General features: G+C 35.5%; 1 protein-coding gene across 1 annotated transcript in view; it reads right to left on the bottom strand.

The window, feature by feature from the left end:
• Arms (Ankyrin repeat-rich membrane spanning) overlaps positions 1-14,746 on the bottom strand; it is a 53,996-nt gene that overhangs the window by 19,553 nt on the left and 19,697 nt on the right. The window contains exons 17-26 of the mRNA XM_071590679.1: positions 13,751-13,892; positions 11,531-11,780; positions 10,262-10,375; positions 9,309-9,458; positions 8,417-8,683; positions 6,732-6,898; positions 4,619-4,740; positions 2,978-3,140; positions 942-1,120; positions 269-429 (exon numbers count right to left, since the gene is read on the bottom strand). Of these exons, the coding sequence (XP_071446780.1) occupies positions 269-429; positions 942-1,120; positions 2,978-3,140; positions 4,619-4,740; positions 6,732-6,898; positions 8,417-8,683; positions 9,309-9,458; positions 10,262-10,375; positions 11,531-11,780; positions 13,751-13,892 (1,715 nt within the window). The remainder of the gene's footprint in view (positions 1-268; positions 430-941; positions 1,121-2,977; positions 3,141-4,618; positions 4,741-6,731; positions 6,899-8,416; positions 8,684-9,308; positions 9,459-10,261; positions 10,376-11,530; positions 11,781-13,750; positions 13,893-14,746) is intronic.

Raw genomic sequence — 14,746 nt, 5'->3', positions numbered from 1 at the left:
AGTGAAGCTCATCTCCTGAATGTAGGCTGCCTTGTTGAATAATTGAATTTTTAAATTAAACACATACAAATATGCATGATAATTATGCATGAATCTTGTATTAAATGTGCCAGAGAGTTTACACCATTTTTTTGAGAGAGGGTAAATATGTAAAACTATAAGTTTATGGTATAATGGCTGACATAGCTAGCAATAGCAAATCAATGCAATCATCACATGGAGAAAATTATTTCAGGCTATGCAAATGCATTTGTACAATGAAACTCACATTTCTGCGTATAAGTGAAGACTTGCTACTCCATGGGAGAGGGGTCGAAGGAATTGCAGGCTGATGACTTGCTACAGCCACTGGCCATTGCCCACCAATAATGTGGGGTTGTGCAGCTGGCATCATTGGCAAACTCAAATCCTCCATGTTCTGCTGTTCCTCTGACATAAATAAAAATGATTCAAATTAATGGGCGAATTTTAATGCTAAAAATATGCGAATAATAATGAAAATCTACAAATGCTGAGCATAATGTAGGAAGAAAGCCAGAAATTTGCATACAGGAACTATTCTTGGTGGATATGATGTAAACTGGAAAACATACTGAAACAGGCTCTTGTATGGTCTATTCAGGCAACATGCATTTAAAACATTTCAATATGAATCTTTAATGGAATATATGATAACAAGGAAAAATAATAAAAAATACTGCAATGCATAAGTTATGGTTGGGAACTTTGTAACATTAAATTGATCATAAATGTAATTATGGAGACAGTATAAACTCAACTATTGAAGGCAATTTACAGGCGACAACAATGGTCATTGGAAATGATAATACAATGTTATTAATCAATGTTACATTAGAATAGTTTTTTGCATACTAAAACATGCCAGAGAAAAATAAAAAAAATACAGCATTGAAAAATTCATCTCCTGCCAACAATCCTACCTCGAATAACTTTCTTTATGTAGGGATCCAAATTTATGGTGAAGGGAAGAAATAGTTGAAGATCTGCAAAATGTAGAGAGGCCTTGTGGTATGTCAGGAACACATCAAACTTTCGCTCCTCTCTGTCCAAGTCAACCAATGGGCATACCTCTCTCCAGGCTGGAATTTGATCTTTGATTCTACAAGGAGAAAACAAATTGGTTCATACATGTAATCATTTATACTCATTTAGGAATTTAGACCACCCTAGTTCATTACAGAATTTAATAATGAAAACATAAATCTAAGGCCCCTCAGAAAAATCATGTATGCCCCACCACTGGAGTAAGCATTTTTAAGACCTTTTGTTTGTAAATGATGGACTTATACCAGTTAGGTTTTCACTTAATGATTACTTTGTGAATTGCCCCCATTCAAACTACAACCAAACTTGTGCAAGACTATGACATTAAATCAGGCAAATACAGTCTTTTAACAATGTTGGTGCTGACCTGTACAGCGATTATTTCTCCCATGGTACTTATTATTTCGCCATGGGAAAAACTATATACATAATTCTGCTTCCCAAACGCAGACACAATGCAACTTACATTAATGATCTCATTAGCATGTGTGAGCTTTATGCGCTGCCTTCTAAGGGGAAAAGAGTACTAAATATAACAATTTATCTTCAGAAGTATAACTTGGTGACAGAGGTAGTAAAGAATACAGATAAAGAAAACAATCATGAGCAGGACTCCTTATGTTAACTAAATCTAGACAATATCCAACAAGTTATTGCAGGGGAATTAGTGCCACGGTAGAACTATAATACCCAAAGGTTGGTGTCATGACTCCTCCATAAAAATGAGCAAATAATTGCATGATAGAGAAATTTATTAAATTTTTTCTATTTTCCAAAGCATGAATTGCAGCTCTAATTCAAGTTTGAATTCTTTCCTTTTCTCTCATTAAAATCTCATTGCTGTTCTCAGAAAAATACATCCTTACGTCAACAGCCTCAGGAAATAGAAAAAACAATTGACATTAGAATGCTGATCAAGAGTTGTCATTGAGGGATCAGAACTTGGGAATAACTCAAAATAATATAGACAATTGGATATAAATAAGATCTGGGCTTTCATGGGCAAATATTAATGACATTTTACTGTCTTGCAAGTATCTTTTAGGGAAGAGTGTCTGTAGTTTTCTTTTTCGATTCCTTGATCCAATTCTTCAATCCATTCACTGTTCTGAAAAAAATTAGCTGGTTAAAATTCCTGTGAGTTCCTTCAGTTCCTCAAGCCTCATCATTACACAGAAAAATCAACAGTGAAGGTTTATATGCATGAATTATTGTCAATCAGTCAAGCCATATCTGTTCCCTCCCCAATTAATTTAAGTTGGCCAGTAAGCATTTTAAATTATTGATCATAAATGATTGCCCTCATTGCCAAAAATGTATAGCTATATCAATCATAATGAACTAATGTGGAATATCCCAGATTAAACGGTTATAGGTTTGAAGCAAATTAGGCTTCCAATGCTAATTGCCAGCATCTGTCATTGCTTTCCCAAATTCAGTTAACAATCACCAAAGAACACAGTAGCTTGGGGGAATATGGTCCTCTGGCTTTCGAAGACACAGTCATATGTCAACTATAAAATGGCCTGTCAGAGATTTGAGTTGTCCCAGACACTAATCCTCATCAACAAGGCCCTCTCAATTCCAACAGAGTTAACATATCCGCTTGCTCTGTTTGAAGGACATGAAAATTTTATGTTAACTCTAAATTAAAAAGACAATTTTGAGTTCCTAACTGCACTGATTAATACGGAAGTCAGTCTGGACCATAAATAGTAGATAAATTCAACGTTTAGATAAATTCAGGGCATGTAAATTCAACGTAATACTGCATACAGTAAGAAATTAATGGCATGCTGGATGAGAGTTAATTGAAATATCATTCAATATCAGGGTTTCAACAATAGATACAAATCATTAGTATAAATGGTGATAACTAATTTAGAAAAGAGCAAAGTGAAATTTTACTTACTGGTCGTATATTTCCTTGAGTGGAGCATCAGCTTCATAGTTGGGATGAGTTTCACAATAAAGTCCAAGGAAAGAAATACGAAAAGGCCACTGTTCAGTTACATTGACCCAATTAGCAAGATGATACCAACTAAAGTCCACCTGGAATGCTTTCAGTAAACGACCTGCAATGGGCATAAAAAGAAATGTCATTTTATAAAACTTGAAACCTAATTTACAGTTTATATGTTGAATACAGAGGTACACTCAAAAAGATAAGACATAATTACAAACTAATTTATGTGAATCTATAAACACATGTACTGCTGATTAAATCTCTATTCAAGATTACGGGAGAGTACAAAAATGAAGGCTGCCATTGTATAATTAAGTATGTGTTCCAAGTTAGTTCCTAGAAATGTTTACAATTATTTCAACACATTATCACGAAATTAATTATTTTTCAAATAGTGTAATACAACAATAATGTGTTCTTACTTCAATATAAGCTGCACCCACCGTAAAAGAGTCCTAACTAATGATTAAACATATTTTTTTAAACTTATCCAAAGACATGCTTGTTTTTCAAAATGCAATTGAAAATAAAGCTTATTAATAAGCGCAAATATTTCAATACACACATGTAGAAGATACTTTTAAAGCAAAGGCGCTTCTTGTCAAATGAAACGTTAATAGTAAATTTCAGAACTTGTATTTTTCACTTGGAAATGGAGAGCCAATGATGGTCAAGAAATTAAGAAATTGTTCGTCAAGGGAAAGAGTTCAAAGCATCCATACTTCTATTTTTATTCACAAGCTATTCTCATGAACATTTTTAGCTACCAAAGAAAAATTATTTTCATTTTATCCTTTATAGTCTTTATAAACATTTCACTTTTGGTTGTACCTTGATCTTCATGCTAGCAAATGCTCTTACCTGAAAACATACCTAATATTAACCTACTACAACTATTCTCAACTAAAACTGCAACTCTCAACCCCAATGAGCATGATTTTTCTTTGTGAAATTTACATTGTTACCCCTCACCCCAAAATTAAACATGCCTATTGCTAGAGCTTTCTGACAATGTGAAAATTAGGGGGGTGGTGGGATCAACTGAAATTTGAACTAACTTACTGAACCCATTCCACAAATTTCCTAATGCTAGGGTTCTCTGGTAATATGAAAATTCAAGGGACAGGAGGATCAAATCAAATTCCACATAGCATTGTATCATCAGGTATTGCAGGATTAAATATCACACTTCTCAACTGAATGATAAAGTTTCACAGGATACGTGTTTTAACTCCTCACCAGTTACAAGAAAATAAAATCAAGTGATATAATTTGCATACACCAAGGACAAAGAGGTGGCAGGGAGAAGCAAAAGTGGTGAAGATGAGGATGTTAACCATTCTCCACTTCTTACTCTTTATTTCCCTAAATGATACTCTGGCTTTCCTCCCCACTTTTTTTACTCCTTCCCCAATAATCTACATTGCCCCAATATCCTCCCTAGCTGGACAACAAACAACCCCATACCCCCACCCCCAGAATGACATGTCGTTTCACTCCCCCTCACTAAATAAATTTTAAATAACTCCAGCACACAACACAAAATTTTATCAACAAGTGATAGTAGAGGTGCATTAGTTCACATACCTGTGACATGAACAATATTCATGAGGCGCCGCATGCTGCGAGGATTTACATCACTGAAATAGTCATCAGCAAGAAGAACTTTGGAAAGGTCAAAAGGTCCACCACCTCCAGAACCTCCAGCCCTAAAATACCACAAATGGGCACATATTAGAAGTCTTCAATTTTAGCAGTACAGCTGATAAACTAAACAAAATTTACGGCACCATTATATTTTGGTTTAGAATAGTAGTCAAGTGGATCAGATGCGACTAGCAATGAAGTTTAGAAGTGGACCAAATGATACTCTTGAGTCCAATGATGTAACAAAAATTCTCATCAGTAGGAGCCTTGGAATAGGGATTGGGTAGGAACTTCTTAATTTTTTAGCAATAAAAATTCCCTTTAATGATAATACTTAGTCATCCACTAATATGCATTTCAATGCAACAATCCTGGTCAAGGCGAATGATTTTTACACTCTGAAATTGTTGCATTCCTTTGATGTGTTAAATACATTAATACTGATAATTAATCAATACAAAGGAACACACACTTTGGGCAGAGTACTAGCCATGTGTGTAATAAGCAAGTGAAACACTTCCCGAGGGTTTACTGTAGAGGGAAGATGTCCACTGATGTACGAACTCCTGATATTCACAGGGCATAAGGTTAAGAGGGGTCCTCCAATCATTATCTACCAACTCCCATATTATGGAGTGTGCTCTAGCAGTTCAGAAAAGGAGTGTAATGATGAAAGTTGTTGGGATAAAGTGAGGGGAAATAGTATTAAAACATCTAATATCAAAAGAAAACCAATCCCACTGTTTAAGGATACATCCCCATAACCTTAGATTAAAAAACATAATAACAAGGAAAACAAGTGATATAACCTTAGCTAGAGCATTGACAGCTTACCTATTTTTGCAGGTCTACTTTCGCAAGCATGGATAAGCTGGAAAAAGTCTCTGCAGCATGAATGTAACTAATTACATGGGTAATTATAAAACATTTATGCCTTTTCCTTTTTGCACCAAGAGATTACTTAGCCTGTTTAACTATGAATATCATAAAAATTCCTAAAAATAATATGCATATGATTTTCTAAAGAGAGGATTTTTTGAGCTGAGTTTGAAGCCTAATTGAGCCTGAATACAGTAAGTTGACACACTTGCACTACAGGACTGGTTGTGTTAGAACACATGTTTAATCTATCTCTCCTTGTATTAGATTGTTTCTGGCTCAATTTTGTGGAAGTTCATGCTCATTAAATGAAGAGCACAATGTTTTTGCCACTGTTCTTTATTTTGACAATTTCAAAAATATAGAACATTGGAAAAATACAATATGTTCTTCATTTAATGAACTATCTCTCAGCCTTGCATTCAATCTAGTTCAAAATCTCACTAAATAATGATACTCAGTGCATGAAAGTACAAGCAAATATAAATAAATACCTATCAGATGTCTTAAGTTTTCCTAGACATATTTATGCCCCTTACGAGTGTCCAGGTATATCCCAGATTTTTAACTTTTTCATACTAATACATTTTATTGCACCAGTTTGAAGGGCATCAAACCACTCTGTACAATGATCAAGTAAATGATTCCAACCAATTTGTAAACATCTATGAATGTCAGTGATTTCTCACAGTCAATTTTTAAATTATTTTTCCCCTGAGTTTGACTCCTCAGAAGCTGAAATACAGCTGTCTAAAATGGAATTCTATTAATGTGGTATTTTGCCAGAATGTGTTTGAATACAAAGACTACATAAATCATAATAATCGTTAAAAACAAAAATTTATTTGATAATTGTCTACATGGTAGATTTTGAACTAGTAAACCATTTCTCCATGACAGTTAACTACTTGTGAATAATAGTCTCATAGGTTAAGATACAGAATATTATTCTTCATTTAAAATGAATTGGGCAGAATAGTATCAGAAACCAGAACCATAGAGTATTTCTGTAGGTATCTCAATCATGGGAGAATTTTGATGAAGGAAAATGATCATAGTTAATAACATATAAAAAATTAAAATATGACCCTTTTATATTACTACTATATGACGAAAAGTATATATGGATAAGGGGAGTGGAGATTTTCAAATACCAATACATTCTGTAACTCACCTATTAAGATTACTGCCTAAACTACTGCAAATGCTCTCACTGGGCAGTAATCGGCTGATGGTCCCCTTTCTTCTCAATCTCTCTCCAGTGACACTGGAGCGTTCTGACAATCTTTGCCTGTCTGTGTGACTTAAACCAGATTCTGTAGACAAGCGCCGCAAAGAATGCTACCGAAAAAAGGAATTCATAGGGTCATTTCAGGTGAAACATGAATTGAAAAATACCATTTACCAACATTACAACAGAATACAAAAGACAGCACTAACTATTTAATTACAGATACAAATGGCTGAGAAATGTCTGACATATGCATAAACATAGTTAACCACATCCAATTAGTACCACGCTAATATTCCTTCCGGTACAAATTTTGTGAGTTGCTGCATTGTCTGAATTATAATTAGTACCAAGAAATATTCAGCATATAAAAATCTATTTGGCACTTTGGCATCCCCTGCTTCTCCTACCAGAACACATATCCTGCCTGCCTTCTTTTCCTCTCCCTAGTTACAACTAGGTTTACGTGCATTTGTAAGAGCTTTTATATGAAACAGTTTGAAATTACCAACTGGGAAGTGTTTTGTGTTATGTCAGTATGCCTCAAGCTGCAGTGGTTGGAAGGTCACACAGATTGTTGCTTGTTTACAGTAAAGAGTCAAAATGAACAATGCAATTACAAATCTTGCCAAATATGAAGTCTGTTCAGAGATAAGATTTTTACCTGCAAAAAACTTTAAAGCTTCTAACGTTCATCAGGAAATTTGTGCTACATACAGATGAAATGTGATGGACGTCAGTGCTGCACATCAGTGGTGTCATTATCTTTAAGAGCCGCAGCAGATTTAAGGGAGGCAACCGGCAGCCAAGGCCATTTGGGCCGATATGGATGGATGGGAAAGGAGGAAGGGTGGAGAAAAACTTACCATTGGCATCAGCTTACTCTTAGCGAAAGGTGGCAAGGGGTCCACAGCTTAACGCCCCATCTGACTGACAGCATACTCAAAGTGCTCTCCACAAAGCACCTCAAGTAGGGATCTGGATACCACTGAAAAAGTTCTGCCCTCTATAGGATTCAAACCTGGGCCTTCTGGGTGGGAAGCCAGTACGTAGGGCCCTGCACCATCCTGATCCCCTCATTTAAAAGGTGGATGGACAAATTTCCACCAAGATAATAGAAGTGGCCACCCATATGTGGTGAAACATGAACTGCTCCAGAAAATCCAAAGTTTAAATGAGATGTTTGTCAGCACCCACCATTCATCCTGGACTTGGCACCAAGTTATTTTCATCTGTTCAAGCAAATGAAAAAGTGATGCCCCTCCAAATGCTTTAACTCCAACGAGGAATATCAAGATACCATCGGTTGACTGTGATCTCAGCCGGCAGAGTTTTATGTTTAAGGAGTTTCTGAGCTATTTCAGAGACATGACATATGTTTAAATCTTTTTGGAAAATATGTAGAAAAATAGCAAAAATGTGTAGCTTTGAGATGTAAATAATTAATTTTTCTGCATCTTTCCCAGTGTTTTTGTTATAGCCTAATGGAGGTTATTTTCTGCACAGCCCTTGTATTCCTTCTACCCTGCTATTCATGGCTGCTTAAGCTAACATACAATTCATTAAATATCATTTGAGATGGCTGACTAGACAAGATATTAAGCAAATTTTAACAGTCAAGAACTCACTTCATCTTGTATGCACTCGCTAAGATTTCTGCGCCTGTTCCCGTGCTGTCGTAAGGCAGCAGCAGCTCTTAGTCTCCTAGGACCAGAGGACTGTAGGAAAAAGGGCAAATGCACAATGTTGCGTAGGTAGGCCATTCCTCCAACCAATCCAACATTCCCTGGACCAAGGGATGTAGTAGCAGCACTTGTTCCTCCTGTTATTATTCCACTTAGGCCACCTCCAGGGCCCCATTCATTGCCATACCTTCGGAGATTAATTTCCAGGGCCTGCAGAGTTAATAAAACATATATTTGACATTATAACTTGAATAATAGCATGAAAAACATAAGATTTAGATTGACATGTTATTCTGAAATTATATATAACCTTTGCAATAGAAAATCTATGCCTACAACCTTGGTTGGACACAATTTCAATTCAAAGGGCATGGTTATGACACAAGCAGCAGTAACACGACTCACTACGAAAGCAGAAAGGGTTGACCACAAGATATTAACAGACAATTTATTCAATTTTCCAATTTTTTTCATCTTCCCCTAAGATTATTTGAAAACAAAACAGAGAAGTACTTTATTTCCTGGTACATATATCAAGCTAAATTTTCATGCTGGAAAATTCACCAGGAAGGATGGCTAGATTGTGAACTTTATTAACACACCTGAACTACTATCAGGAGATAAGGTTAACATTCATATTAACAAAAAGGATTTTTTAAGAACAACACCAGTTTTTAATGCATTGATTCATAAAGCATATCATTGGGCGTAATGCTTTTCATAGCATATCCATTAGAATTATCATTATTTAAATTTATTATAATGTGAAAACTTGGCACATCTGTGTACTCTTTAATAATGAAATATATTTTTATTGATTGATTGATTCACTTACCCTTGATATAACATGTGGATCAATAGCTAAAATAATAATAAAGGGAACTGAAGTGGAAGATGAGACATTGGACTGATTTCCTCCACCGGAAGATGAGGCCACAGCTGATGGAGACACTGCCTGACGAACTTCAGCTTGAGATACTAGCACCTAAAATAATAAACCATAATGATACATAAATGTATAAAATAACAAATACATCTATGCATGTATATATCATGCAGAAAAAACTATTTGACACATCCAACTCATAACTTCTAAAATTTTGAAAACAAGTATACTAGTTCAAGAAATACAATATGAAAACACAGCATTCTGGAAAATTTATTAATCAACTTTAACTTTAGGAAATATATGTCTGTTTACACTGTGAAGCCTTTAAATCTAATTTATTAGGATTCAGATACTAAGTGTGGGGCTTCATTATGCTTGCAGAATGGTTGAATTCTTAACGATAAAATGAAGGCCAGTAATTAAATTCCCATCTTTATTAATGGCACTATTAAATCTAAGTTGGACATTTATTATTTGCAGGCAAGCTGAAAAAAGAAAAAAATCACCAAACAACACTTCACGACAGATTATGCTGCGTCACCATCCCTTGGCATTTCCATTCATAAAATGAAAATTTCTCAGAAAAATTATACACTGTCTCATAAAGAACTATGACATTAATGGACTGATTAGTAAAACTATTCCACTATATGAAATGATCATACTTTTCTCCAGAGGCAAAAATTAGATAATAAGTGTACTACCATTCTTGCGAACAGCCAACAGTAATTCTCTGGTGATTAAAAGAATTTTGTATAATATTATCATTTAAATTCAAATTTGTTTATGTTGTTCATAGAAACTTTTGCCAACATTCTCATTTGATTTTTGGCCAATTTGATACTATACAAATGTCAAAGAGCTTGGCATATGCCACACTCTAGTTCATATAAACATACCTGCACTGCATCCATGACCAAAAGAACTTTTTCCTGCTCACATGCATCGAGGCCATCAACGATAGCTACAAGTCTGCTTTGCTGTTGTGCACAAAAGCCATCCAAGCATCTCACCTGTTTCAGTTTAAATAAGATAATCATAATATTAATTTATCATAAGATGATGGCATACTACAGTGAAATGTAGACTCTGGTCCAGTAATTTTTTAGGTTCAGTGCCTATTAAATTTTGAAATATTCTTAAACTGAAATGAAATAGTCATTAAACTCAATCAAGTAAACCACAACAGATACCTGCTATTTGGTTCTACCTTTTCTGAGGTGTTTTTATCAGGCAAAAATATAGTCAAAAGAAGAAGTTATATGACAAGAGTCAATTTTCTATGAGCAAAATCTTTCCCATTCATGCAAGTTGATACTTCATATCAGTGTTATTTTTTTCTAAATCTAACAGGATCTGCAACTAAAGTTTACATTTTTTTAATATACATGAATAGAGCTTAATAGAGTATGACAAATAAGTTGATCAGTATGGCCACTATCTCAACAGCCTCAGGGTGTGCCCAATGTTCACAGAGACTGGAATTCACCAAGTACTGGATTTGCACCTACCTCATTCAAACCCTAGCCTTGACTTACTAGCTGAACCTTAGCCCAAATCTGCTTTATCTCCTATTAATAAACCTACTAAAGACTCAAAGATTGCTTAAAGATTTTTTAAAAGAATGCATCTTTTATTGTTTACTCCATCAATAATAGGATCAAACCAAAAACACATATTTTTCCTGAATCCTTACAACCATATTTTTAAACAGAATGGTCATGAAATCAATGAGACACAATATGGTAATTTAACCCATTCTGAAACGGTACCCGATTGAGGCATTGCCTATTTTTTTTAGATGAAAGTACTCAGAAATATGTATGGCAAGTTTCACCAAAAATTAGCATGCCCTTTGTCAATCAGGAATCAAGAGTCTAGCAGGTGAACAAACAAGTAAAAATTTAGCAGATCTGAGGGGAGAGGATGTAAAATGGGAAGTCACAAAAAGGGAAGGGAAGGCAGAAAATGAGACAGGTCTCCTAAAGAGCAGATTGGAAAATGCACCTGAACACGGTTATGTGGATTGGAGGAGTTGAGAATTTGGGGTAACTTAAGTCTCAGTGGTAGGAGTGGGGGAAGCAACCACATCATTTTTCTTGACACGTACTTAATCCAGGGGGCACACTTATGAGTCAATTAACATAGATTATGATAGTGGATAGTACCATTTCTGTCATGGTGGCAACTTCAGCTCTAAGTGCATGCAGGAAACCACCAGTTCTTAAGGAGGGAGAGTCACCCGATGATGAACCAGAGGTAGCTGCTCTAAGGGCTCTCTGCAAGTGAGTTCGATGAGGAAATATGAGAGCCTTTGCCATGCGTCCCCAAGTCCTCAGGTTGACCAATATTGACACCAAGATGACAGCTCCAAGGGCTGACATGGTTGAAACCAAGGACACACGCTCAGTGGATGAGCTGTAAGATTGAAATACTAGATGTATTGTAGAATACCTTCCAACAATCAAACTACATAACAGCTTACAAAAAAACATGCCATAGGTTATGATGAAAAGAATGGGTGATCAGTGAATGACATCAGTGAAAGCTGGGGTGCACACAATTTCTCTTGAATTTAAGCAGAAAGTGCTATAGATATGGCCATTTTTTGTGAAATAAAATGTTAAATTTCTAGAAATAACATCTAAGCAGCAAGGGTGCTTCATGATACTATTCCAGGGGTTATTGCTAAAGCAAGAAAACCGGTAGCTCAGTCTCAATGACTACAGCCACAATCCTAAGTGCTGGTAAGTATCTTATGATGAATCTAGGCTGAGGAAATGTTTTATAAATATATTGCAGTATACAGACAGGGCATGTAGTGCTATTTTCACTGCTCTTATTTTGACATAAAATTTCATTTCATGCAATTTTTGCCATTATATAGTTTTCAAATCATCAAGTGAGAAGAGAAAAAAATTGAATGAATGGAAATTTTTTATGAGAGAAGCCCTATAGCTAAAAAGCAATAAACAGCATATGATATTTTTCTCCAGGTATCTGATGTTTTCCTTTCTTGAGCCTTTTGCATGCCCACTAGGGGTTTGTCATGACAATGAATAATTCCCATAAGTTGATTTGTTTTTCTATTGAACTGACATCAGTTATTCACAAAGCATCAATGCCTCCTTGTTTTCATCATATGGTTAATTTTTTAGCTGGGTCTCATGGTGTAACTAGAGGTTTTCTCACCACCCCTCTGCCCAGCTCTCCCTCTCCTACGGTTGAGAAGGCCTTGATGACCACCAGGTTTCCCATTCCAATTTTGGGGGACTCTCATCCTTTTTAAAAACATGTACCAGAAACCAAAATCAATCAATCACCAAGTTGATAGGCAGATCACTTTCTTCTTATCTCTCTGCCTAGAGGAAGGAAATTTCCAGTCACCCTGTTAGCAGGACGTGATGCAGTGGCCAACACTTTTGCGGAAAATGTGGAGGATGATTGGCAATAAAGACCCAAAAGGTCATTTTCATTGAATATGTGAGATGATTCCTTTTGCATTTTAGATGCAGTTTGTCAATATTCCCATAACAATTGCTTAAGTACCAACATGCTCTGGGTAATGCAAGCAGTCACTTCCTTTTCCCCATTTCTTAGACGTTTCGGAGAATTCCAATGAGCTCTTAATAAATGATGAGGCCATGAATAGATGTGGAAAAATATAAAAATGCTTGAGCTTGTGTATTTGTTCTGTCAACTCCTGCCCTGCTCTCGAGAATGACTTTACTTTCTAGAAGATTTTAACTTTAAATGAATTGCTTCAGTGTGTTTATGCTGGTACCATTGGCCAATAGAAGTTACCTCTTTTGATGGCAAGCCATTATTGCCATTCATATTCTGCCTACTATTACCATCTTGCTTCTTCAATCGCTAGTGATCCCGCTGTTCCAATAGATAAACTCTTCCACTTGTTCTTGCATGTTTTTATGCAATCACATTCGGAGATGATATTCCTGCAGAACATTATTTTAGATTTAGTCCTATTTATCTTGAAATCATACTTTTTCAATCCCTTCTCCAAATTGCTAGCATTCTTGTAAGTTCTTTTTCTTATCTGCAAGCGTACCTATGCCCTCTATAAATAGCAAATCCTTCCAGCTTGAATTTGTACCCATAACTTATCTTTTTCTTGATCTTGTTAATTACCAACTCAAGTAAGTACACATTATGCATCAATGGTGACTGTGAGCCATTCTACCTTACTCCTCTACATAAAATAGCTCCTTAAATCAACCTATGATTGCTTTGAAATTCTGAATCCTCGGTGGTGCATATTTTTTTTCATTCATCAAGTAAAAGATGAAAGATTTGGCAAGAGCTCTTTTTGATGGCAATCACACTTGCATAGCTATTAATTTATTCTAAATATTTCCCGGACTACTTACGGGTCTGCAAAGGTGTCAATATCTCTTAGGTATATGGAAAGGCAAAGTGCTAAGGCAACAAAGCACATCATGGTGAACACCACAATCACTACATATGGTAGGCAGCAAACACGCCTCCATCTCCAAGATGAAGTTGCTCGCACTAGAAAGCAAAACATACCATGTAAAAATTTAAGCATGGGAAGAAAACCATGATTACAAAATGAAGATATATTAAAACAGATCGGAGATTGAGAAATAGTATTCAACTGTACGTAATATGGTATTTCACGTTTATTAAGTTTAAAATTACATTTAGTTAGTTTTTTACCCCGTTCAGAATTATCATGATAAACAAAAATCGATTAAACAATTAAATGTTTATTTATAAGCCTTTTAATTTGATAGCACAATGACAAAGGTTGAAATTATGAGGTTGCAGCAGATATATGATTCAAGTAGCAGGCATAATACATATTTGACCCTTCATTATGCATTACAATTTGCTCAAACAACATATCTGTCCAAACAATATGAACAATGCCATTAGACTGTCAATGATATTAGAAGGGGAGATTAATTGATGGATAGCTATGAATGCGTTCAAAACAATTTAGTGGTATCAAATATGATATGTGTAAGATTAAAGTATACAACTACTTATGAAACTGGAATTATTGAAGGAAATTTCCAGAAAATGCCTAAGGGACATATACCAATCACAGAAGGTAGAGTTTTATCAAAATGTCTAGACATTGACAAAGACTGTGATTGTTGGTGATTTTCAAAGGAATCACCAACTGACAATTACAGGCAAGCAATCAAAGCAATTCCTTGTTAGCAGTAACCTGAATTACAACATTCAGAGCAAGATAGGTAGGCAAAAAAAGTTAGAGGCATCATGCTGCAGTAAAGACTACAGAAGTACATAAGTTGCATGCACAAATCTGAGGCTAGGATAGCCAGAAGAGCTTAGATGCATTCTACAGCTTGTATCATGGCTAAATATACCCCTTT

Source organism: Hetaerina americana, unplaced genomic scaffold (assembly GCF_022747635.1).
Source record: "Hetaerina americana unplaced genomic scaffold, ioHetAmer1.1.p SCAF_4, whole genome shotgun sequence".
Lineage (NCBI taxonomy): Eukaryota > Metazoa > Arthropoda > Insecta > Odonata > Calopterygidae > Hetaerina > Hetaerina americana.
This window is presented reverse-complemented; position numbering and strand designations above follow the sequence as displayed.